The 24,760-nt window shown below is 43.2% G+C and overlaps 3 protein-coding genes across 3 annotated transcripts; 2 read left to right on the plus strand and 1 right to left on the minus strand.

Moving 5' to 3' along the window:
* The first annotated feature begins 11,854 nt into the window (after positions 1-11,854).
* LOC115680325 (RNA demethylase ALKBH10B) lies at positions 11,855-17,373 on the plus strand. The gene is made up of 7 exons (XM_056320066.1): positions 11,855-12,611; positions 14,890-15,020; positions 15,151-15,268; positions 15,765-15,881; positions 15,971-16,086; positions 16,245-16,399; positions 16,571-17,373. Exons 1-7 carry the CDS (start codon positions 12,023-12,025, stop codon positions 17,031-17,033), a joined length of 1,689 nt encoding a protein of 562 aa, XP_056176041.1. The 5' UTR covers positions 11,855-12,022; the 3' UTR covers positions 17,034-17,373.
* A 1,030-nt stretch (positions 17,374-18,403) lies between these two features.
* Positions 18,404-20,280, minus strand: LOC115680308 (uncharacterized). The gene has a single exon (XM_030604115.2). It carries the CDS (start codon positions 20,173-20,175, stop codon positions 18,601-18,603), a length of 1,575 nt encoding a protein of 524 aa, XP_030459975.1. The 5' UTR covers positions 20,176-20,280; the 3' UTR covers positions 18,404-18,600.
* A 1,653-nt stretch (positions 20,281-21,933) lies between these two features.
* On the plus strand, positions 21,934-23,983 carry LOC115680315 (two-component response regulator ORR21-like). Its single transcript, XM_056309145.1, has 5 exons — positions 21,934-22,176; positions 22,276-22,647; positions 22,774-22,862; positions 23,003-23,788; positions 23,906-23,983. Exons 1-5 carry the CDS (start codon positions 22,092-22,094, stop codon positions 23,981-23,983), a joined length of 1,410 nt encoding a protein of 469 aa, XP_056165120.1. The 5' UTR covers positions 21,934-22,091.
* The last annotated feature ends 777 nt before the right edge of the window (positions 23,984-24,760 follow it).

Here is a 24,760-nt window from a genome sequence, read left to right on the forward strand (position 1 = left end):
AGTTTTACTTTAGAGAAGCTCTCATCGTGATAATAATTATTCAGATACTATGGTTGCGGTGAAATGAGAAATTTCCGTGATGCGATTAGATTAGCCAACCTAACACCACGAGTTTTCATTTCAATTGTCAAGACAGAAAAAAAAAGATGCTAAGTGTTTTCTGTTGTCTTAGAGTTATTAATGTTTTTGTTTTTCTCACAAAGCAAACAGTTTTCCTTGCAACTAAAGATTACAATAGGTGACACTAAGCAGCAAAAGATCAGGAAACAAGATGAGTTCAGCAATGTTTTCCTATTTTTGGCTGTCGCAGAGAGCTATTGCCAACTTTGTTATCTTTGCGCAAAACATGAATAAGAACAGCATAACAAAGGATAAACCCTTTGTTTTATAGTTTAAGCACTGTTTTTATGAAGACACAGGGAGTAAGAGAGCCTTAGTTTGATGGCCTAGATGTGATCCTTGATGGAAAGATCTGGCCTATTCCTAACAGTTTGTAATGGCCTTCATGTCTATCAATGTTATGAGAATAGGATACGTGGAATCTTCTATCTAGCTCATGTCCTCATGACACATGGTAATTAGCATTGGAAAATGTTCTTATAATATGTGGCCAACTAAAATTGGCGGGATGAATTCAATTGGCAAAACGTGAATTGGCTAAAGTACAATAGGTTTATAACTTTTTGGTTAATTTTCCCTAAAAAGTGGTATCAATCTGCGTGCCGTCTTTTCTTCAATCGGAAAGAAAGATCACTAAGAAAAGCAGACATCAGGCATATCTCTGACCAACAAAAGAGCTGCTTTGCCAGATTTTCATAAACAAACTGCAAAAACTAATAATGGATAGAAGAATGGGACCTATTTTGGGACATACAATGCATTACAGACGTCTGAAACTTTGAACGAGTCTCCACAATGGAGATCAACATCAAGATTGAAATTTCTCCTGAACCCGAGCTGGAGAATCTCTTTTTTTCTGAGGCAAATTGATCTTCTTTATCTTTGGGGTATTGTCAAGGACCATAACGCAAGCGTCCAGCTTCTGATTCTTTCACGATTCTCAGTCTCTTGCAGGACAACATGAACATTGTGCAATAATTAATGCTTTTGACACGAGTTTATGGAAAGACCAAAAGACTGGTTAATCCTCATATATGAATTTAGAGACAGAGAGGGAGAAAGAGAGTTGAACATCTTCAACCAACATCCAGTCACCATCTTTGTCTTCATAGGTAGACGCATATTCAGATCCTTTATAGCCTTCTCTTTCAGTATAGTCACCTGAAAAATAGCGACACCCACAAGACAAAGTCAGATCTTCAATAGATTAACAAATTTCTTTTAGCACTCCCCATACATTTGACCATGAGACTGAATAGATCCCTCTTCTACATATACAATGCACCACCTCAATCCATATGGGCAGAATTTTATAGGACTGAATTTTACATTATGAGACAGTCAAGTGTAAATAATATAGTCGATGACTGGTGTTAATAAAATGTGTCTTATCAGATCTAGTCAACAGACAAAGCAACCATTTCAAACGACAATGCCTAATTGTTTAACCTATCTTCACTTCAGCAATCACTTCGATGGGGTCACCGATGCACAATGACTTTTTCCACAACCTAATGGGATATATAGAACAGATAAGTATCAATTCACCAAACTCAATAAGTTATACACAAATTGCGCAAGGAACAACCAAATCCTAAAGATATGAATGTGGTCAATATCACAAAGAAAATTTCATTTCAAAAACTGCATAATGAATTGGGATTGCATTCAAATATTCATTCAGAACCTTTTGAATAGGGCATCGTCCAGCGTTAATCATACCACGTAGGATAACTAGGGGTGTGCAAAAGAACTGGGAACCGCCCGGTTCGCTCTGGACTGTTTGGAACCGGTGGTTCCTAAGGGAACCAGTCCGGTTCCAAATTCCAATTTTTGGGAACTGGTAGATATCGGTTCGGTTCTCGGTTACAGGTGTGGAACTGCCTACTGTTGAAGACAAACGCAGAAAAAACAAATACAGAACACAAGGATTTACGTGGTTCGATCACAAGGTGTTCTACGTCCACGGGCGAGGCAAGACAAGATTCCACTATAATCAAAGAGAGTACAGTTTTCAGAAGTTGAAACAACGACAAAACCTCACGGCTCACAAAACTCTCCGAAAACAAAATTCTCTTTACATCAATGAGAAAACCTAATCGCGGTATAAATAGGGCTCCCCAAAAAATTTCCTCAGGGGCTACGCCCCCAAACCTCCCGAGATATTTGTTCGCTTGCTCCAGCTCAGGCGAACCGCCATAGAGATTTGTTCACTTGCTCCGAGTTGGGCCTATCGGCCCAACCCTTCGCGTCACGAACTAAATCTCAATTTTTTCTCCACTTTTGGGTCGCACAAAAATATGTCGGGTCGGGTGATGAACCGGACCGAGTACATAAAATTCAAGACATATTTAACACCTACCCGCCCGCCCGGACTGGACCAATAATATAATAATAAAATATAATAAATTCATTTAATTTTTATTTTTTCCAAAAAAAGAAAAATTCTAAATCCCTAAACTAAACCTAACTTGCTCGACAGTCACAGCCTCACATTGAGTCGAGAAACACCTTCTTTCGCTTTCGTCTCACACTCACTCTCACTCTCTCACTCTTCTCGGTAGATGCTCACCTCACCGTCTCCGTCTCCGTCTCCGTCTCCATCTTCGTCTCCGTCTCCGTCTCCGTCCTTGGCTAGTGGAACCGGTTCCCCGAACCCACCTGGGAACCGGACTTGACTGGCGATCGCGGTTCCCGAGTGGATTCATGGAACCAACAGGCGGTTCCCTGTTCCAATTTTTAGGAACCGGTCCTTAGTGGGCGGTTTCCGATTCTAGGGTGGGAACCGCCCACCCAGATCATGCTCACCCCTAAGGACATCTAGCATTCGTGTTAGCGATTTTTAGCCAAAATTGGCCGAATAGACTGAATTGGCAAATCGTCAAAATGTTTAAGACTTAATTGGTACAATTGAAAGGTTTATGACTAAATTGACATAAATACAGTAGATTTAGGATTTTTTTAAAATACTTTTCCCGTCTTTCACCAGATTCATATGAAAGCTATTTGGGTTGGTAAATTAACAAATGCGCGAACGGTGATAGCTTTGCTAGCTTGTACTTCAACAAAAACACTTGCAACTTGATGGATAAATTAACTAAAGAATGCCTTGTTGAGTAAGTGTTGCAATAGATTACCCACCTGAATGTCAATGTCACCGCATGCACACTTCAAATATCTCAGTGTTGTGAAGAGCCGCACTTGATTTAAAGTCAAATCACGTTTCTCTAAAGTTTCTTCAAGCATCATCTGATGCAATGTCACACTTTCAGATCAGATTTCAATATCATTTCCTGCCTTTTTATTCGTTCTGACTAGATCTATCTATGGCACGCGCAGCCACATTATTGAAAATTTAAAACATAATATCATCCAAGTTTCAAAGATTCCATGAACCGTAGTGGCATGTATAATTTCGTTTATCTTACGAAAAAAATCTTGTTTTCTTTTTAAATACGTGGAAGGGGAAGGAAAGCCGGAAGTCAACCGACTGGCGCATGCGTTCTTCAGATTCTAATAACCCTTAATCATTCTCTCCAAATTGAGAAAAAATAGTGACCAAAAAAGAATTGAGAAAAAATAACTAGTACCACCAGGCAGAAATTGTTATGAGTATCTCTTTTTTTAGATTAGAACCTTTTAGATCTCACGATATGTATTATGAAAGAGAGGCAAATGAAGATCTGGAAAGATCTAAACTCGGTTTCTCTTGCTTTGATATCATGAAAGATTTTATGGAACCACTGTCGGTTATTCGAAATTTAAGCTATTAGATGAAAGCGTCGTTTAATTATTAAAAGTCCTAATGTTTTGTCTCAAAATAGTTATTAAAACGTGGGTCTAGAATGTCTATCGAGCATATTCATCAAGATACTTATGAGTGGAGATTTACATCATCAAGTTAGTCAACTTTGAATATCCTTTTCCGTGATAAAAAAGAAGAAGAAAGAACCCTTTCAAGGGTTTGGCCGGATCATAACATTTGTTAATCACAATGATAAATAGGCCGGTTCTTGCCCTTTAACTTTCGCCATATCAAAGGAGATGTGCACGTAAGTTTCGCTTTGAAAGCTACATAAAGACAAAACCCAATTTCTCGAATGCTCGGGGGGGCTTTTCGCCAAATATCAAGGTGATGGTGATGTGAGGGATGAATCGGATCCACAAGTTGATTAAGCCAATACATGAAGTTCTCAAAGACGATAGAAAAAGCAAAGCAAAAGATGTCATCGAAAAAGAGAACTTCTCCTTTCAATATTAGATCCAACAGCGCATGACTCTCGATCCACATAACCTAACTTTCACGCTAACTGATGTAATGTGACACACGAGAAAGAGCCACCACCCGTCCTGTCCAACCATCTGTCTGCGTCGTCCATGTCTCACTATTTCATTTGCACAAACGAATTCCAACTTGAACTCTGAAAATTTTAAAAGAAAGTCACAAGTTGACACTCGACAGCTTCATTCATTTCTTTCACCCAATATAGCAAACATCAAACGGTTGATGTACTACATCGGGGACTTCTAGTCTTGTCTTTGTTGCAACTGTGATGATACCTACCTCACATACTCCACGTGGAGCTGCGGCGATAAGTGCGAAGTAACATATGCTAAAACACTCGCTCCAAGGTTTTTGCTCGAGTATTCTTTTTAGGGTTTGGCCCGTGTTTTATGGATTTGGTCATTATAAATGGTATTAGAACATGGACTCGGCTTGTCTGGAGACCAAGTACGTGAGACGGCATTTGCGCACTATTGATATGCCGAAGTGATGGCTTTGTCTCATGAAGCTAACACAATGCTGAACATCGGCTCCCGCGTTGGTCTAAGTGTATGTTTGATCTAAACCGATCCATGTGCCGAGAATGATGATATGCGATAGAATAATGTGTTTGTAATGCCCCCAAGTCCCACATGAAATGTGAGGAGTTGTTAGGAGATTTACTTTCATGACAACCGCTAGAGCAATATTCCTCATATAGCACCCACATGTTTCCGATTAGGTTTCATATCAACTAATCGAGTCTATTAAATAGTCAACATTCCGGAAAAAGCGTTAGTGTCATAAATAGACTAAGTTAATCATCACGATGAATTCTTGATTATTTCTGACAACTTTAAAAGGAAGTGGATCTAGGGGGGGATTGCATCAAAGGTCATAAACTTTATGTGTGGAGTACAATCGATTCCTAAAATTGTATCTAAAGTCGTAAAACTATTATTATTTTCGGCCTTGTTTGCATACCCTTTGTTGGTTCCGCTGTGGTCGTAAAACTATTATTATTTTCGGCCTTGTTTGCATACCCTTTGTTGGTTCCGCAGCTTCACATTCGAGCGTAGTGGGCTTGCCTTTCCAAAAAGGGGAGATGATCAAAGCTTTCGCTGACCCCACGAGCCGTGTGGGACTTCCTCTGCTGTTTACCTAATGTATATGTGTCATTCTCAATCCAAAAAGATATTTCAGTGCATAGAAATAAAAGGTCATAATAGAAAGTTGAAAAGAACAGAGAGAGAGAGAGAGATGATCTTCATGCTGTGGGAGTAGGAGAGAGAGAGAGAGAGAGAGGGGCTTCTGCTAATAGATTCTTTGGAGATTGATAGCAATTTCAATGGTGGAAGACTGAGGTTCCCCCATCACCACTTCGGCCAAAGATAATGGCACCCAAAAGGAGAGGGAGAAAAGGAGCACTTTCCTCGTCCCTGAAGAAAGCAAAGAAGGTGAAGGGGAAGCATTGCTGCATTACTCAAAACATCGACCCGAGTCCAGTTCCAGCCCTACACGTACTAAAAAAACAAACTACAGAACCCCTCCATATTCCAGTCATGCACCCGTGTTCAGACATGGACGCCGATGTCAATGGATGCAGATGCAGTGTCCTAAGTGGCAACAACCACGTAAACATCCTCTAAACTATTTAGGGTTTTGCAAGCAAAATAATTTTTGGACCGCCATGAGAGTGATGGCATGTCTTTTTTTTTTTGTCCTATTTTAATTCTCAAGTCACTCTTAAACTTTTACCATGCTTCTTTGCTTGGGAATCAAAACCCACGTCTGAAACCAAACATCCCCATACCTAATCCTCTGAGAAGGTAGTTGAGTAATAGCATGCTGTGAGTGATAATTTTTCGGGAGAATGAACTCCATAACAATTTATAGCAGTCAAGACTATGCTATTAATCTAGCAGTATATTAAGGACAGTCATTCAAATATTTTTCAATTAATTTTTAACAAAAAAGTGAAAAAAATAAAAGTTTGTCATTGATGGGTGAGCATCGAATGCAAAAAAAAAAATATCGACCAAGCAGAGGCACCAGCACCTCGTGCGGGCGCGCACCCCCCTTGACTTTTTGGCTGATGAAGAGCCAATTTCGACCCCTCGGCTCGGCTCGTCTCGGAATGGGGTTCCATGTGGAGGAGAATCTGAGGTGGTCTGGTTCCTATCTTACAGGTTGGTTCTGCTTGTCACCTTGGGAATCTAAGTGCGAAGAAAAAGCTTAAAGTCAAAGGTGAAAGCGAAGAAGGTTCTTCCTCTTCGTAGCGAGGTGTCTTACGTCTTCCCTTCGGCATCCAAAGCCTTCCTCCATATCTCTCTCTCTCTCTCTATTATTTTACCCCAAAAATTATGAAAAAAAATTGAGGAAAGAGACGACAGAGAGCATCGCGCCTTTATCGAATCGCCGTATTGAATAGATTAGAGGAGAAATGAAAAGCTGCTTTCGCGGGAGCGCTCGCTTTGAGATTTCCCTCGGATTGATGGGGTTTTCGAATTTCTTGATTTAGGAAAGAAAAAGGGAAAATGATACAAATAGTCTCTGAATTTTGGTCAAATGTGCAATTTGGTCCCTGAACTTTTAATTTGTTCAATGCAGTCTATGAATTTTAACACAATATTCAATGTGGTCCCTAAACTTTTAATTTATTTAATGTCATCCCTGAACTTTTGATACATGTTCAATTCAGTTCCTAAACTATATGAAAATGTTCAATACAGTCATTTCCATTAATTCAAATTCAGGGACTGCATTAAATATTTTCATATAGTTCAGATACTGAATTGAACATGTACCAAAAGTTTAGGGATAATATCGAACAAATTAAAAGTTCAGGAACCACATTGAATATTAGCCTAAAATTCAGGGACCGCATTAAACAAATTAAAAGTTTAGGGATCAAATTGTACATTTAACTAAAGTTCATGGACTGTTTATATCATTATCCCAAAGGAAAAATAAAGGAGGAGTAAAGCAAAGCTAGTTTTATCTTAAGGAATAATTGGATTAGGTGATGCTCGACCCTTTTGGGAGGAGGGGCATCTTATACCCTGCGATGATTGACCAGCACCAACCAGCTCGTTTGGGCACCAATCCCTTAGTTGTTTAGTACAAGTGCTAATAAAGGCAAGATTTCCTTTAAGGCAGTGCAGTTGCAGATCATGTTTGTTGTTCAAAAGGGTTCTGTTTCGAATAACCTAAAGCAAGGTGTACGCAGAAAATGAGCGGAGAAGATCATGCGAGATACTTAGATGCGTCCAACTTCCTAATATAGATGAAGCTTTTTATTTTCATATAATGCGAAATGTATCTGTTCGACGATAGTTGCAATCAACCTCCACGCACCCAACGGCCACACCCGATGGCCACCACCGCAACCACTTGTATCTCCTCCCCATCATGGCCGTCTCTCTCTCTCGCTTTTCCTTTTGCTATCACGTGCCCCATCGGCGATGCCATGTCATTAATTTGATGGAGCCAACGATTGTGACTGATCGAAAGATATGATTGATCAAACTAAAAGAAATAGAGAATTTGATTGGACAAAATTAAAATCAAAAAACCAAATCACACCATAATTGAAAACTTATAAGATCAAAACTGCATTCGGCCAATGTGTAAATTTATTTTTTAAATTCAGATCATTTTAAGTGTTGCCCCTATCTGTGAAAAAAGTATCTGTTAATTTTTTTAATCAATGGCTAGCCTTATTCTTCATATTCCTAGGACATCTAGTAGTGCTTAAAAAAAGATTAGATTGATGAGAAAGGAAAGAACTTAGTGCATAAATTCAGAATAAAGACACTAGACCCCTTTGGCACCTTTTTCTTTTTAAGAACCTTTCACAACCTCTTAAATTACTTCTTAACTAAAGATAAACTCGATAAAATGAGAATGATAGGTAAGACGTGAGTTAAAATCCTCGATGTTTATAGCATGCAATTATTTGTTATGGAAAAGGGCATTGTAGTTGTGTCGGATACCTAATCAGCCATGAAGAGATTAGCGTGTTTATATTGACTTTTCCATTTTACTTAATCCAAACTTTGTAGCATGGGACACTTTTAACTTTTCCACAGTTTGAAAAAATCAGAAATTTTCACAATGCATAGATGTCGACAGGTGGACCCATATCGATTTTTTTCGTTAATTTCTTGAAATTATAGATGTTTAAATTTTTCACAATTTTCTATTCTCTAAAGCAAACAATAAAGGACTCTAAACAGTCAAAAATAAAAGAGTCAACATCCTTTTTTGTGAGCTCGTGGGTATGGCCGCTAGATCCAGATTAAGCAAGCGAGGGAGAGCCGACGCTGGCGATGCCCACGACGAGGTAGGTGGTCGACGGCGGCGTGCAGTGATGAGGCAAGGGATGCACGCGGGTGATGAAGGCTAGAAGTTACAAGAGAGTTTGTGGATTTGTAGGGGGAGTAGTTTGATCTCCCTCCCTTTTTTTGGATAATATCACAAAAAACCCAGACTAATATACCCGTGATAAATTTACCTCAAACTAATTTTTTGAATACCAAAAACCTCAAACTGATACACTCGTGACATATTTATCCTCAATTAGTTTTCGTTAAATTTTATCATCAAATTACTAAGTTGGATAACATTCAACAGTTGGCGAGTGTACCAATTTGGGGTTTTAACTCTCTGTTTGTCACGGGTTTACCAGTTTGTGATTTTTCGCTGTATTAATCCAATTTAACATAAATTAACGGAGAGTAAATCTGTCACAACTGCATCAGTTTGAGATTTTAAAAAATAGTTTTGGATAAATTTATCACAGATACATTAATTTAAAATTTTAAAAATAAATTTATTACATGTGTATGTGTATTGGTCGGGAGTTTTCGGCGACATCATCAGAGTAAAGAGTTTTGTATGGAGAATTGCGAAGAATAAAGTATGCTTTTTATGTTTTATTATAAAAAATTCACGGGGAAAGGAAAGTAAAAGGCGATGATTATAAATAAGAAAGCTCAAGCAGACGGGGCGCATAGCCCTGGGAAGCCAGAGCCGGAGCCGGAGGGGGAGCCGGCAGGCGGGGAGCCGTTGGGGACGGAGAGCCGCGGAGTGTCGTTAGTGGCGGCGGCGGCGGTGGTGGTGGTGGGAAAAGGGGAAGATCGTCCGGCACGTGCCTAAAAATGCGCTTCCCTTCGGTGGGCCCCCACCACCCAACAGCAACACCACCTTCCCTTCCTTTCCTCCCCCATCGCCTCCCGTAAGCCAACGATTGAGGAAGGCGCAACAGCACCGGTGGGACCCACCCTCCTCCCGTCTCACCAGACATCATGGTGGGTCCCGCCGCTACGTGGCCCCCTTCTCCGCCGCCCGTGGCTCTTTCGCCCCCCGGCCCCCCCCCTCCTCCCCTACCTTTTTGCAACTTTTGGGCGTTGGGGCTTTTTTTTTATTTTTTTATTTTTTTTCTTTTTTCCCCTCGCCCTTTATTTTGCATTAATTTGACCTTAGTATCCTTTTCCTTTGGCATTTTCTCAAAGATCAATTCACCGGAATTTCCTTCCCACCCACCTAAATAAATAAATAAATAAATAAATAAATCACCTATTATATGGCCCAAAAGACAAAAATAGAAGGAGGAGTACACACCAGTTCGCATAAACCCCGAGAAAACTTCTACGTCGACTCGACCCTCCTCATGGGGAGAATTACCGGTTGCATGCATCATCCGTCCGATTGAAAGATAGACAGCCGTCGTCGCGCTACATAAAATGAACGGACAAAAAAGAGAATCAAGATTCTCGTCGCTTGAGTCTATTATATGCCGAGAATTTGGTAATCTCGAGGATTTCGCTCGCTTTCTGATAGGAAATAAGAAGAGGGAAAATAGATACGCAGAACCCCATTTTCTTTAGCCATTGAAAATCTTATATTGTCATTTTGAGGAATAAAAATTGGCGCTTCACCATAGAGAGCAACCCAATCAATTCCATCCTTGGAGGCATATTCCTTCGGCATGATGCCCCTAAGGCTCGAGAGGCGAAACGGTTGCTTTGCCTGGCTCCCATCGAACCCCCTTTTTTTGTTGTTCTTTTGTCCCCCATGAATCGAAATTGATGAGTGTACATACCTTAGCCGACCGATGAGAAACGGGCCGGTGCGAGGAAAACGTTTTTCAAACAAACAAATGTCACGGGAAAGTCTAGAAATCGTGGCTCCATCACGCGCCGGGATTTCTTCCTCATGGAATTCCACGGTTTTGAAAAAAAAAAACATATGACGACATTTCGTGTTACCGTGCAAGGACTTCCAATTAATTTTTGAGGAAAAGGGTCTTAATTTTGTGGTTAGAATATAAGAGCTCTTTGACCGGGGCTTTTCCTCCCTTCTGACCATTTGTTGGGCTGCTATGACCGGGGTTTAAATTTTAGTTTTTGCTTGTTTGGAAAGCGTTCATTTACCCGCAAAGTTACAAAAGCATCACGATTGGACAGATTGGGGGCTGGTTTCCCCCATGCGCGTGTTTTTGAAGAGCTCCACGCCAAACCCTAACGAGGCGGACGTCGTCGGTGAAGGTACGAGACTGGCGACGGGTAAGTGGGAAAAATCATGGACGAGGGAAACTCCGAAGTAGGATCGTTCTTTTTTGGACTCGCCTTTTCGGACACCATCTCTACTAAATCTAATGGGGGGATGACAATTCAAACTACTCTACGTTTGGTACGATGCGAACCGAAAAACACCGTGTTTCCATGGCAAGGAACGCCCGCATACCACCGGTAATGCATGCTTACGGCATATTGGATCACGAGGGAAATTGCATTTACTTTCGGTGCTCGTGATAAAATTAGCGGCCGATGAATCGGAACCCATCTCTTATCCTACGAAAACGAGCGTTCGAGTCCATGAAATCACTTGAAGTTACGAGCGAAGGTCTCTGAGCTTTTTTAGCTAATCGGGAAACTTATGGAATTAACGAAAAACGTTGGCCTTTCTTATTTATTTATCATTTTTTTCTAATCTGTTTTTTTTTTGGGGTCAGAATTTTTTTTTTTGGTTTCCACGTGCCCATCAGTCCACAACACACAACTCCAACACAAAACCGCGATTTCGGTCCCCCCGCCCCACCTTCCTCTCAACGGCAGTCTCCGAAGGCTCTAACCATCCTCCCTCTTCTCCAGCAATCTAAGGAGAAAATATTAGAGCCCTTTTAAAGCCTAACAAACCTTCACGCCCCCCGATACCGCCATTTCCTTGCCACGTCACCGACTTTTCAATGCCCCTCCCCCCCGCCATGTCATCCCCCGTGGGGCCCCCTGCCCGTACGGAACTCCCCCACAACCCAACTTCCTCCCCCCTAAACTCCTCCATAATATAAATTCCACCCGCCCCCCAAAAAAAAATAAAAAAAAATGAAAAAAAAAGGAAGAAGAAAAAAAACAAAAAGCCACCCTTCTTTGAGCTCCACGCCACGCCATCTCCTTCAACCGTTTCTCCTTCTCTCTCTTTCTCTGCTGCGATATATAGACGTTGCAAATCACCCGTATTTCGGTCAAATTTAACCAACGGAACACTCCGAAAACCCACCCGAAAATCTCAACTTCGTAACGGAGCGACGCAGCTGCGCAAACACTCGCAGCAAGCGCGGAACCCACCCCCCCGATGCCGATGGCTGTAGTAGCAGGTCCCGCTTCGCCGGCGGCGGCGGCGGAGGACAGGGCCCCGCCGGTTCCAATGCTGCCGCCGCCGCAGCAGCAGCAGCCGGCGATGCTGGCGGCGGACGCGCTCGCGCGGGACTCGGTCGTCGCGTGGTTCCGGGGCGAGTTCGCGGCGGCCAACGCGATCATCGACGCGCTCTGCGGCCACCTGGCGCGGCTCGGCGGCGGGGGGCCGGGGTACGAGGCGGTGTTCGCGGCGGTGCACCGGCGTAGGATGAACTGGATCCCCGTGCTCCAGATGCAGAAGTACCACTCGATCGCCGACGTGGCGGTGGAGCTGGACCGCGTCGCGTCGAGGAAGGAGGCGGGGGGCGGCGGCGGCGGCGGGGAGGAGGAGCCGGAGGAGGAGGAGGAGGCGAAGGAGGGAGACGAGGCGTGCGCGGACGGCGAGAAGCAGGGAGAGCTCGTCGCCGGCGCGAAGGCGATGGAGGATAATTGCGACGGGAGCGCCAACGGCGAGGTCATCGACGGGGACGACGAGGAGCAGGAGGAGGAGGAGGACGATTCGCCGGACAGCGACATTACTGATTCAGGTAAGTCAAATTCTCTCCCTCCGACGGTGGTCGAGTTGGTAAACTCCGCCATCCGCGAACGAGGTCAACCTTTTCCCGGTCACCGTTATGTCACCTGAAGTCGAAGCTCGCGATCCCTTCTTCCCATTTTTTTTTTGAAATCCGACGTCCGGAGAGCCGAGTTCCCGGCGAGAATTCTCGTCGTCGTGCGCGTTCTATTTCGAATTTGACCGATCGAGCCAAGCATTTTCTCCATGAATTTTGGGTTCCCCAATCTCTTTGCTCCCGATCACCTTTTCCGAGAAATCTTTGAACTGGTGCCGTCGCGATTCCGTTCGGCCGCCGAGGAAGGGAAGGGAAAGGTAGCACCGGTCAAGAAACGGAAAGAAAATCGGGCCGACTTTAATTTTCATTTTTCCATTTTTTTTCCCATCTCTTTCGGGGGGATTAAAGAAACCCCTGAAAAAAAGGAAAATAATTTATGGCCGCACCACATGCCGAGGCGACCACGAGACATTAAACTATCCGCCATCATTTTGTTTTTTTCTTAAAATGAAAATAATATTTTTTGGCTTTCCGAGTTCATGTGAGACCACCTAGATAGGGGGTCAAATCGAACACGTTGGTGTTCCGTTCTCCCAGGGGAGGGAGTCAGATCCAAGATTTGATGATACGGGTCACCACGTGTTAACCTGAATTTTCCTTAATGGAGCTCGAGCTCGACGTGTCGGCCGGCGACGGTAGATGAGGTTCGCGATCTGTCTAGCCATGGTTCTTTTGATTCGAGCGGGTGGGGGGGGGGGGACTCGGCGTTTTGGTGAACCTCGCCCTTCTGAATAAAATAGTTCCTTAAACCTAATAAAATTTTCAAAAATCGAAACGGAACAGAAACGACCCCTGACGTTTCGGGGGTGGGTGGGGGGAAGATTTTTTTCGTTGAACATGTGTAGGCAGGGCACCAGAAAGGAGCCGGGGGTCGGGCCGAAACGACAAGGCGTAGAGAGTAGAAAGGCTAGTTTTATGAGTTTTATGTTCCCGAGGTTTTCATGTGTGGGTAGGTGCAGGGGGGGGGGGGTTTGAGGTTTACGAGGCGATGGTGCAGGGGGGTGGTGGGGGGCCCCACGGCGGTCTCTTGGTCCCCCGGGTCTGACCGGCGACCGAGTTGGCGGGTCAGCTCGGGAGGGTGGGGTTCGGTCAGCGGTCCGCGGTCCGCTTTGGGCGTGGGGTTGGTGGGGCGGGTAAAAATGCGGAGAAAAAGAGACCCGAACCCGAACCCGAATCCGAAAACGTGGCCGAAAGAGCCAGCGGATGGGTTTTCTGAGGGGAGAGGTGGGCAGCGCCTAAAAATAGAAACGACGCCGGCAGAAACCCCCCCAAAACGACAAACTTTCGTGCTCCTTTTGGGGCACTGCTTCCTTTGCTTTCTGCCCAATCTACGTACGTACGTATGAATATGTAATAGTCTCCACCATTTTCTTCTTCTAATTTTGGGGTATGTTGTGCTTGCTCCATGGAAAAACCTCGTACTATGTCCTGAGCTTTGTTCGACCCGAAGAAGAAAATAAAGGAAAGGAGGCGTGGATTGTGAGTTTTGATGGTGCGAGTTTAGGAATTTACGAAATTCCTTTTTAGCATGTCCCGTAACTCTACCTGCTCAGTTCTTCCTCGGAAGGTTTTATTTATCTCTCTCTCGCAGTATATTAATTGTAAAAATTACGTGTGAAATTTCGCTACGATAATGCATGCCGGAATAATAAACGGATTTCTGGACTTCTCATGGCGAGTTAAGTTCCGTGGAAAAGGTGGATGTTGAGAGAGCTCTATATGGTTATTGAGCTTTTTATTTATTGAGTTCCAACTTTTGAGTTTTCTCCTTTTTGATTTCGTCATAGTCGTCGATAAGTCGATTAACCGAGATTTATATCTATTTTTTGGTTGGTTAACTACTGATTTATCGGTCAAAAAAGGATTGGTAAGTTAATGTTTTAACAAAACAGAGTGTGATCTACACTAGTACGTAAAGTTGCATTTTCTTTTCTGCACTGAGAAAGTGAATGAGTGATTTTTTTATGCTCCATTTCATTAGTATCTATGCTGTGACATACTAATGCTAAGCTAAAAGCTTCTACAAACTCCCCGCGTGTAACCCGGAAGATTCGAAATGCGTGCTTTTGGTCGGACATGAAATGTGAATCGCCATGGGGGAGAGTCTTCTCGGCTTTTGATCGACCCATCCGTATGGTCCTTCTTTCGGGGTAACGATGACTGATTGACCGCGTTTGTTTTAATTCAATGGCAGGATCCCATGAGATGCAGCCTGCACTGGAGAACCTCGACATATGCTCGAACCATGAACTCTGCGAGGCACGAGCAGCTCAAATCAAGCTGACAAAAGGTTTTACTGCCAAGGAGCCAGTGAAAGGGCATATGGCGAGTCCATTTCTTTCATAATTTAAGCGCATTCTTTTCCTTGAAAAGGAATTTCAGATGGAATAGGTTACGGAGTGCATGAAAAAAAAAGTGGCTTTCAATCCCTGATGGAACGAACTTCGACTGGCAGGTCAATGTTGTGAAAGGGTTGAAGCTATATGAGAACGTTTTCACCGATTCAGAGCTCTCTAAGCTGACAGATTTTGTCAATGACCTCCGTGCAGCTGGTCAGAATGGAGAACTCTCAGGTTATTTGAATAGCTTCCCTTCATCTTTCTGTAGAGGGCATCGTGGATAAGGATAAATGAATTGCCTGTAATTGTAGTTTTATATGCAAGACAGATAGATACAGCCCCAGAGGCTGCAAACTCGTGGCAATTATGAACAAATGAATATATCGAGGCGAAATCTTCATGCTTTTAAGCATGGCATTTTTATTTCAAAGTGGTTTCATTTCGTAGTGCCGCTGCACGTGAAATCCTTTGTTAGATAGGAGTTTCAGTCTTGCAATTTACAACTAAACTTGTCTAATGATGCTTTTGCTTTTTCCATGGTTTCACCTTGTCTCCAGTAACCTCACCATGACTTTATGCACCTTCCAAGGGGCAGCTTCGATTGCTTATTTTCGTTGTTTCACCTACTTAGAGAACAAGCCATACCATGATTATTGCGTGCTTTTCCATAATTCTGTTCTGAAATGTTTTTCTGCTTATGACGTGCTGAGCAAATCTTCAATTCCTACAGGTGAAACCTATATTCTATTTAACAAGCAGATGAAAGGAAACAAACGAGAGTTAATCCAATTTGGGGTCCCTATTTTTGGACACATACAAGAGGAAGCAACATGCAACAGCAAAGCAGGTAACTTGCACCACGTTCGGATAAATTTATCCCCATTGAAAAAGGAGCGCTCTCCAACGTTCAATCTGATGAATCTGTTGTATTCGAAGGTAACATAGAGCCGATTCCAGCACTTCTGGAACGTGTCATAGATCATCTGGTTGAATGGCAGCTAATACCTGTTTACAAAAAGCCAAACAGTTGCATCATTAATTTCTTCGACGAGGTACACTTTGTTTCGCTGCCCCAACATGTTCATCTAAGATATGGTTCGAGATTGGTGGGAGGATATATGCTGAGTATGGTTATTTCAAGTTCTCTGTTCTGTATTTCCTACTAATCGTTGAGAGAATAGCATGTGATCCCAAAGTGACTCTAATGCAGGAAGAGTATTCTCAGCCCTTCCTAAAGCCTCCTCATTTGGACCAGCCCATATCATCTCTTCTCCTCTCTGAATCAACCATGGTTTTTGGCCGGTTTCTTGTTAGCGACAATGAAGGCAACTATAAAGGACCACTCATGCTTCCATTGAAAGAAGGGTGAGTACTTGGCTGATATTCTTCATGTATAGCTGGTCAATACTCTTCACTCATCTTTCAAATCATGCTCGTAATCATTTTCAACTTAGGTGCAAAAAAGCAATCGCGTGAGAATAGTGTATCTGAGTTTTATGCGAGATGAATAGGTAGATCATTTTCTTTGTTCCACAGGTCTCTTTTGGTGATGAGGGGTAACAGTGCAGACATGGCAAGACATGTGACATGCCCTTCTCCAAACAAGAGGGTCACCATCACATTCTTCCGGGTCCGACCAGACAGCAACCAAGGCCAACCATCGAGTCCTCTTTCTGGCTCCATGACTCTATGGCAAGCAACCAACCCAAGCCCTTTCGCCATGCCAAGCGGAGGTCTCGGTGCTTACGAGGCAGTCGATATGATGCCTAAATGGGGAGTCCTCCGAGCACCAGTGGTAATGCTAGCCCCGGTAAGCCCCATGGTTTTGAGCCCTAAAAAGATGCAAAACGGCGGCACCGGCGTTTTCTTGCCGTGGGCATTAGGAGCACGGAAACCCACCAAGCATCTTCCGCCGCGCGCACAGAAGGGACGGCACCACGTAGCAGAGTCCTCTTCTAGAGCCAGCATTGGCTGTGAAGGGAATTTGGTTTCCACCTAATAGCTTCACGCCTGCTCTCAGGAGTCTCCCCTTCGATGTATAAACTCGAGGCCTAGGTACTGCTAGAAGAGCATTCTCTTTCTCTTGTCCAGTTCCATCTTTCTTCCCTCTGCGATCACTGCGATGATCAGACGAGGCTCTAGTTATCAGTCCCGTGTATTTTCCTTCTTCTCCCGGATGCAACGAAATGTAGAGGCTTGGCGGTAGTTCCGGTTTTGGAGTTTCGAGCGTTGAATGAGCTTTTGTGGTAGGAATTTTCTAACTTAAAAATGGTTTTTGGTTTCATCCCTTTCCCTTGTTCATTATTGCTGGTCGAATATGAAGTTTTTTGAGTGCAAAATTTTCATCTCACTCTGACCATGAAGTTTTGCTGTGTTTAACGATGATAACGTGAGATGATTCTAAGTGATTACTTGGGGCTTTCTTTGCATATACATATCGAAGCGTGAAATGAGGTTGTCTGTCAAGACTTGCCATATAGGTTTTTTGGTCTTTACCCTTCAAACTAAAATGGTATCAGCCATTTGTTGAAGTTTTACTAGATATATATGTCCATCGAAATTGTAATTTCTATTTGATGTTGATGATCGATGTGAACCGTGAAAACGAACCTCCCTAAGTTATCTAACACAAGACGGGAAAGCTCGGTAAAACATCGCTATCCCGCGAGTAGAAATCAAATAGGTGCTCCTTTCATATGTGCGTCAATGATTGAGCCATATGACATATGAAGAGCATTAATGACTAAATGATAATGTGTCAACTAATTGAAAGTATAAGCTATGGAAATATGGAAATCCTAACATGTAAAATATCAAGAAAGACGTATTCTTTTTTTCCAACATATTGTTGGAAGAAACTTGCAATGTGTATAATCTCTTGGAACATAATAGAAAGCTATGTACACGAGAAATTCACGAGTGATTTCATGGACCAAGGAATATGATTTCAATTCTATACATCAATGGAAAAGTTTGGCAATGTATATAAATTATATAAGCACGCAAACACACTCTTGAAACACACGCATGAACATAAAAGATCTTTAAAAACCATATGGGTTAGAAATTCATCAAAACTATGTAGGTACATAATTAAAAATCCTAAAAAGTGATCAGTAAATCATTTAATACGTGCACATGTATCGAATTTCGATCGGTATATATCAATAAAAAATGGGGTACTATTTACGCATGATTATGCATACATGGCACAACAACGTGTGAGCTTTTACCTATAGAAACCTGTTTTCATATGTACATATTCCATTAAACTTGAATTTTGAGTTCTTATTTGTTTACACCTTTCTTGGCAATGTTTTCATAATCGTAGAAACGCTAGATTTCTTTATATTAACAATGTTTGCATACTATATTAATAAAGAGAACCATTTTATGAACACTGTTTTACGACAGTTGAACAAGGCACAAGGCATACAGGAGACGCACAGTTCGAGAGAAATAAATGCATCTCTAACAATGGAAGTCGGAAATGAAACATCCTCCTGGGAACAAACTTGCATAACCTTAATACGTCGGAAGGAATCGGGACGCGGCGATAGATCCGATCAAGCTTTCGCAGGCTCATCATCATCTTCAATGTCCCAACTCAAGTCTTCTTCCTCCTCTGCAACACTCAGCCTTTTCCTCAGATCAGCCCTATTTGCGGTCGGAGTCCCGCCTGGAGCGGCTTTCTGATCATCGATACTGCTAAGATCCTCAATCTCATCCCAACCGAGGTCCTCCTCCTCGGCTGCCGATGGATTGCTCAATGCAGCTGCAGGGTTGCTCTCTTTCGATTTTCCAGGTTCGACCATTGCATTTGAGGCCAAATTCTCCCGGGGCCCTGACCAAGAATTTCTGCTGTCGACATCAGAAATCTTTCCCGTATGCACATCATCTTCAGGCGCATTTCCGTCATTTGAGACAAGAGCGACACCCTCACGGCTATTCTCACCGCCCACAATCTCTACCTTCTCATCGACGACTTCAGGAGTCGGACTAACTCGTGATTCCCCACCCTGATTCTCCTTGTTCTGTTCCTCTGAGTCTTCAATGTTCAACTTCGTCGGATGCAAATCACTACCCGACTTCCCAATTTTCCTGCCGGTTCTATCCCCTGTTTCCTCCCCATAGGCATCCTTTGATTCCACACTGCCCATCCCCAAAGCCGACTCCATTTCCTCCTTAGAAGAACTATCCTTCTTCTCCTTCACAGCTTCCCCCAAATTTCCATCTTCATCATCGTCCATTCGAACCGCTTCCGCGGACACCACGTCACTCAATCTACTTCCTTTCTTCGCTTCCTTCTCAACATCGACTTCATCGTCGTCGTCATCATAAACGTCCCAAGTCAGCTCCTCCTCTTCGCTCGAAATCGCCCTCTTCACAAGACTAGCCCTCACATTCTCAGCCTGCTCAAGCTTATGCACCCTATAAAAGTATCTACACCAGAAGGTATCGCCATCGATGCTACCCGGCACTAGCCTATAGTAAAATCCCCTGACAGGCCCATCTTCCTCCATCAATTTCTCGACTTCTTCCCTCTTCTCCCCCAAACGGAACCCGGATTTCCACCCGCCGTAATCCTCCGAATCCTCCGGCTCCTCGCTGAAGGTGCCGGCATCGGCCCGGATCGCGCGGACCTGCGCATCCAGCCTACTGTACCTCGCATAAGATTGCTGGCCACTATTGCCGACATTGCTATGACCCTGATCGGAGGAATCCGGATTGAGATCGGCGGCGAGGATGGCGTCCTTACCTTGGGAGATGATCTGGGCCGTGCCCTTGAGGACGGAGGACCCGAGCTCGTCGATGGCCTGGCCGACGTTCTCCAGGGAGCCGTGCGCCACCTGGATCTCCTTCCTCAGGCCCAGCCCGAACTCCTGGAGGTCGCGGCGGTAGGTCTCGAGCACGGACTCGGACTTGGTCGTCAGGGTCTTCACGAGGCCGCCCAGGCCGCCCCACCGTGAATTGGACGGCGGGCGGTCGGGTCCTCGACCAGCTTCCTCCTCTGCCGCCTCCTCCGCTTCTCCTCCTCCTCCTCCTCCTCGTGACGCATCGTCGTGGGGAGGCGGCGATTCGGGTCGGGCGGGTCTCGGGGGATCTGGGTCGTCGGAGAAGGCGGATTTGAAGAGGTTCATGGCGAGTTTTCCGGTGGGGGGGTTCGCCGGAGAGAGACCGGGGATGTGGAGTGACGAAGTGGAGAAGACGACGACGACGGACGCGATTGAAAGTTATCGATGCAGAGAGAGAGAGAGAGAGAGATGTATTGCAGTATCGGTTGGGTGAACCGGACCGAGGGATGGGTTTGGATTGGACCGGATCTAGTGGACTCTCTACAACTTCTGTTTGATCTTTAAGATTGTAATTTGTATTTTAATAAAGAGTTAAGCCACCGAAAACCCTACATTATGCCAACCGTAATTTTATTTTTCCGTAATCTCACAAATTCAAATTTGTACCTATGTGACACATTTACTCTCCATCAAAGTTCTGTCAAGGAAAATCGTTAAAAAACCCTGCCCATACAGATCCTGGAAAGTAGATAGTGTTGACATGGTAAGCGAATTAAAAACGATGTTGTTTTGGTTGAAGAATTATCTAATAGATCTTTAACGAAAGGGAAATGTGTCATATAGGTATGAGTTTTGGGTTAAAGAAAAAATTTAGGGTAAATTTGTTACAATGAACATAGTAAGTTCAGGATAAATGTGTTACAATGGATATTATTTGTGATTTTTTTATGGCATTTTCCTTTTAATAAAAAGATTTTCTCATTTCTTATTTACAAAATTTAGTTTGGAAAACAAGCGAAAGAGCACATTGGCACGAGCGTGCCAAAAAAAGTATTTTAAAATTTTTTTAACCGTGCTTAAAAAGAAATAATGTGAGGAAATTCGAATTGAAATAGTTATGGGGGAGAGAAAAAGCATATTTATTTAGGCAACAGAAGCTTTAATCTCATGTTTATTATGCTTGTAATCGTAAATGGTCGTGGAAAGTATTCTTAACTTTATCTCATGTTTATTGTTCGCAAGAGTGGACCCAAGCAGGTTCTTGAAAGGCTTCATCCGGATCTCGGAACGTTAATATTTAGAAAACCAGCCGGATCATCTGCAAAAGCAAAGGTGAGGGGGTCTCAACCTTTTCTTGCCTGGAAAGTATCCCTCGAACGAACCATTAAGAGCTACTGAAGAGTAGGGCTGGTTAGGCTACAAGTTTCCCTTTTTTTTTTTTCTTTACAGTTGTATAGAACAAGAAATTTTTGACTTTGGTAAACGCAAAGATCTTCCAAGGCACAGATTATTGATTCTGTCTTTTGTTAATTGCCTTTCTTGGTTATTTCCTATTTCAAATCAGGAAATAAACCAGCTTGATCCTTCCTGCGCTCAAGGCTTGCCATGGTTAAATTGTCCTTAAGTAGTGTCGATCAAGTTCTGTCTCTCCCCTGTCTTGACAGTCTCGGGAGAGAGTGTGACGTCTCCAAAGAAAAAAAAACAGAGCAGTCGAAGAAAAACGGAGCTGATGGAAGGGGTGACCCCAAACAAGAATAGTAATGTCTCGAGTGAGGATGGTTATCAATTCCCAAAGGGTTTAAGGGTTCTTGTGGTCGACGACAATGTCGCCTGTCTCCACCTTCTGGAGAAGATGCTTCAAGATTGTTCGTACCAAGGTAACTTCACGGCACTGCTTCGTGTTTTCTCTTCTCTCAACGTCAACTTCGCGTCTGCAATAATGCGTGTGGTTATGTTGTTTTACGAGTCCATCCCTGCGGTATACTGGCGGTACGTGTAATAAATCATCGCAACTGAACTGCAGATGAGAGAATTCTCACTTTTGTACTCGAAGTAGTCCAGGAATTAGTTTCACGCTTCCTTGATCGCGGGTTGATGTTCAAATCGCCAAGTTTCAATTTTGGGATGCGTCCTGTGAACATAGTTAGTCAAGAATCTGCATATATGACAGGTACGATGTATTTTTTACAGTGACCAAGTGCCAGCGAGGAGAGGAGGCGTTGTTGTTGATTCGAGAGAATAGGGGTGGGTTCGATATCGTAATGACAGATGTTCAAATGCCTGGGATGGATGGACTTCAGCTTCTTGCCGAGATCGCTAACATGGAGATAACCTTGCCTGTAGTCAGTAAGTTCTTATATGTCAATTAATTCAAGCCAGACTCATAAATTTATGGAATGTAACGTGATAGATATATTCACGTTTTTTGTTGTTTGAATTTGCTAGTGTTTTCAAGTGATGACGAAAAGGACACTGTCGTGAAAGGATTGAAAAGCGGGGCTTGCGATTTTCTAGTGAAGCCGATTCAAATCAACACTCTCAAGATTCTATGGCGACATGTTCTTTGGAGCAACCCATCGTTGAGGAACAATTCTAATAAAGAATTGGAGATGCTGCATGGTTCGACCACAACGTCATCTAACAACACTCATTCTCAAGCAGAGAACGAGGAAGAGAATTCTAAACGCTTGAAAATGAGCAGCGAAGATGAAGCTGATCAAGGCCGGACTAAAAGTGGGGGGAAGAAACCTCGAGTGGTTTGGACACCTGAGCTCAACCGGATGTTTGTCATGGCTGTCAATAGTCTTGGAATCGATGGTACGTGATGTGTTCATGAACCTGTTTCGTGATGATTTTTCAAGTAGCTTGACTTATAAGGCTTCTCCTTTTTTGAGTGAGATAACGGTTGACCTGACCGATGTGTTTCCATACGACGGGATGCAGATGCCAAACCTAAGAAGATACTGCAAATTATGAGGAAAATGACGGGTGCACCTCATCTCACTCGGCAAAATGTCTCCAGCCACCTTCAGGTAAGAGTCCCTAATTCAACCTCATTCAGACAGATCAAGAGCAAACAATTGGGGAAAACATATCAGTGCTTTAATAATTGTATTTATTCCATGAACTTCTGTGAGAAATGCTTATTAAATCAAGCTCGTTAATTGCGCAGAAACACCGTATGAACACCAAGAAGATAGGTGAAGCCTCAAAGCATCAAAGTGCACATTCTTCTCTCACCAATCCGACTCATTCCACTCCACCATCATTGTCATTAATTGGGTGTGGCCGTACCCAAAATGGTGCTGCTTCAGCTCAATATCCATCGCAAGCTATGAGGATCGCCCCTCGACAGCCGTGCACAGGTTGTAGCATGAGAAGGCCTAATATTATTGAGTTACCAAATAATTACGCGCTCCCAAGGTACCAAATGGGGCTCCAAACACAACCACTTGCGCTGTTGCAGCAACCGAATCCACTTCTCCAGAACTACGGTTGCCAACAGCAAGCCAATGAATCAGCTCAATGCCTAACCTATGCTCCTACGCCATCCGTTGGGCTCACCTCACAAGTGAATATTAACACACACTCAGTTCTTCCTAATCAAAGTGACAACTCGCTCATCATGCAGATGTCCCAAACACCTTCAAATATGCAGATCTTGGATGAAGCTGCAGCTACAAGACGCTATCTTTCCGCCACTACTCAGCCTCATCCATTGCATAGCCAGATTTCAACTCATGACATTCAAAACCTCAGTTCTGGTACTCCCCATTTTGCTTCTGAGCAGGGTCTGCCTGGAGCCCTCAGCACCATCGAAGCTAACGCGAATGAATTCTGCAGCAGCAATATAGTCGCGGTCAAAGGAGAGTTCTCTTACCGGAACAACCATTATACCGTTGCTGAGGACTGCCAATTGTATGGTAGCGAGGCTATGTTTGAAAATATGCTTGATCCGGTTAGTTGATTTGGTACCTGGAGCTCTTCTCCAGATTTGGTCGGTCAGTTTAATTTCAATATAGCGATCGGCAATGACAACTCATTCTGATGACTATTAATTTTGTCTTTAATGCAGAATATCTTTGAGGATCTTGAGTTTGGAGAAGATGTTCCTTTTCTCGACAGCTACATCCATGACAACAGTGCCATTTAGGAGAAGACTAAAGAGTAATCTTCCTGGGGCGGCATATTTCTATTAATAATTGCATAGATGAACTTATCTCTGGCTATTCTATTTTGTATTAAAGCGATAGCTAACTGTAAATATTTCATTAAAACCATTAACATTTTCATTCTCTCTCTCTCGACCGTGCGTGCGAGCATGCCCACACAGGGTGTTTATGTTTGTCTTGGCACACGCACTTCTAAATGCTGGCACAGGTGTATCGGTGTGTCTAGGTTGTTGGTGTTGCCTCAAAATCTTGAATTTGTTGAATCTTGTGACATAGCCAACTACCAATTTACAGGATCTTTGGATCCCGCGTCAATTTACATTTTCTCAAACAAAGAATCTTGTTCTTACTCTGAATTTAGCAGAACAATTCCCACCTTAAGATTGAAAATGACTCACAAAACTGACGGTGTTAGTGTGGCTTATTCATTTGTAATTGGAGATGGTTAATTGAATTAGCCTTGACATTAGCTAAATTAATTAGCAAACCATACTACGATCAGCCATCATTACTCATGGATATTTCGGAATAAGACAATGCTGCATAGGTATTCCAATTGTCAATTAGGCAATTTTCGACTAAGAGCGAACTCTATATGAGAGGTGAAGATGCAGATAGAGTCCAGCAGCGAAACTAAAAGCTATCAAATCCCTATTCCAGTTCAAATTCAGCAGCATAAGTAAAAGCCATCAAATGCTTACTCTACATTGACCGAATTCTAAGTTTCCGCTTCCATACGGCTAGTATTCAATATCTGA

Source organism: Syzygium oleosum, unplaced genomic scaffold (assembly GCF_021117445.2).
Source record: "Syzygium oleosum isolate NSW1041296 unplaced genomic scaffold, Sole_v2.1 Sole_v2.01, whole genome shotgun sequence".
In the NCBI taxonomy this organism is placed as follows: Eukaryota; Viridiplantae; Streptophyta; class Magnoliopsida; order Myrtales; family Myrtaceae; genus Syzygium; species Syzygium oleosum.

What these genes read in the sequence shown, in the direction of transcription:
- LOC115680325 (XM_056320066.1), top strand. Translation starts at nt 12,023, where the DNA reads ATGCCGATGGCTGTAGTAGCAGGTCCCGCTTCGCCGGCGGCGGCGGCG. An exon ending in AGCCAGTGAAAGGGCATATG is followed by an intron (nt 15,021 to 15,150) that starts GCGAGTCCATTT and finishes TTCGACTGGCAG; the next exon opens with GTCAATGTTGTGAAAGGGTT. An exon ending in ATGCTTCCATTGAAAGAAGG is followed by an intron (nt 16,400 to 16,570) that starts GTGAGTACTTGG and finishes TTTGTTCCACAG; the next exon opens with GTCTCTTTTGGTGATGAGGG.
- LOC115680308 (XM_030604115.2), bottom strand. Translation starts at nt 20,175, where the DNA reads ATGAACCTCTTCAAATCCGCCTTCTCCGACGACCCAGATCCCCCGAGA.
- LOC115680315 (XM_056309145.1), top strand. Translation starts at nt 22,092, where the DNA reads ATGACAGATGTTCAAATGCCTGGGATGGATGGACTTCAGCTTCTTGCC. An exon ending in CAATAGTCTTGGAATCGATG is followed by an intron (nt 22,648 to 22,773) that starts GTACGTGATGTG and finishes GACGGGATGCAG; the next exon opens with ATGCCAAACCTAAGAAGATA. An exon ending in ATGTCTCCAGCCACCTTCAG is followed by an intron (nt 22,863 to 23,002) that starts GTAAGAGTCCCT and finishes TTAATTGCGCAG; the next exon opens with AAACACCGTATGAACACCAA.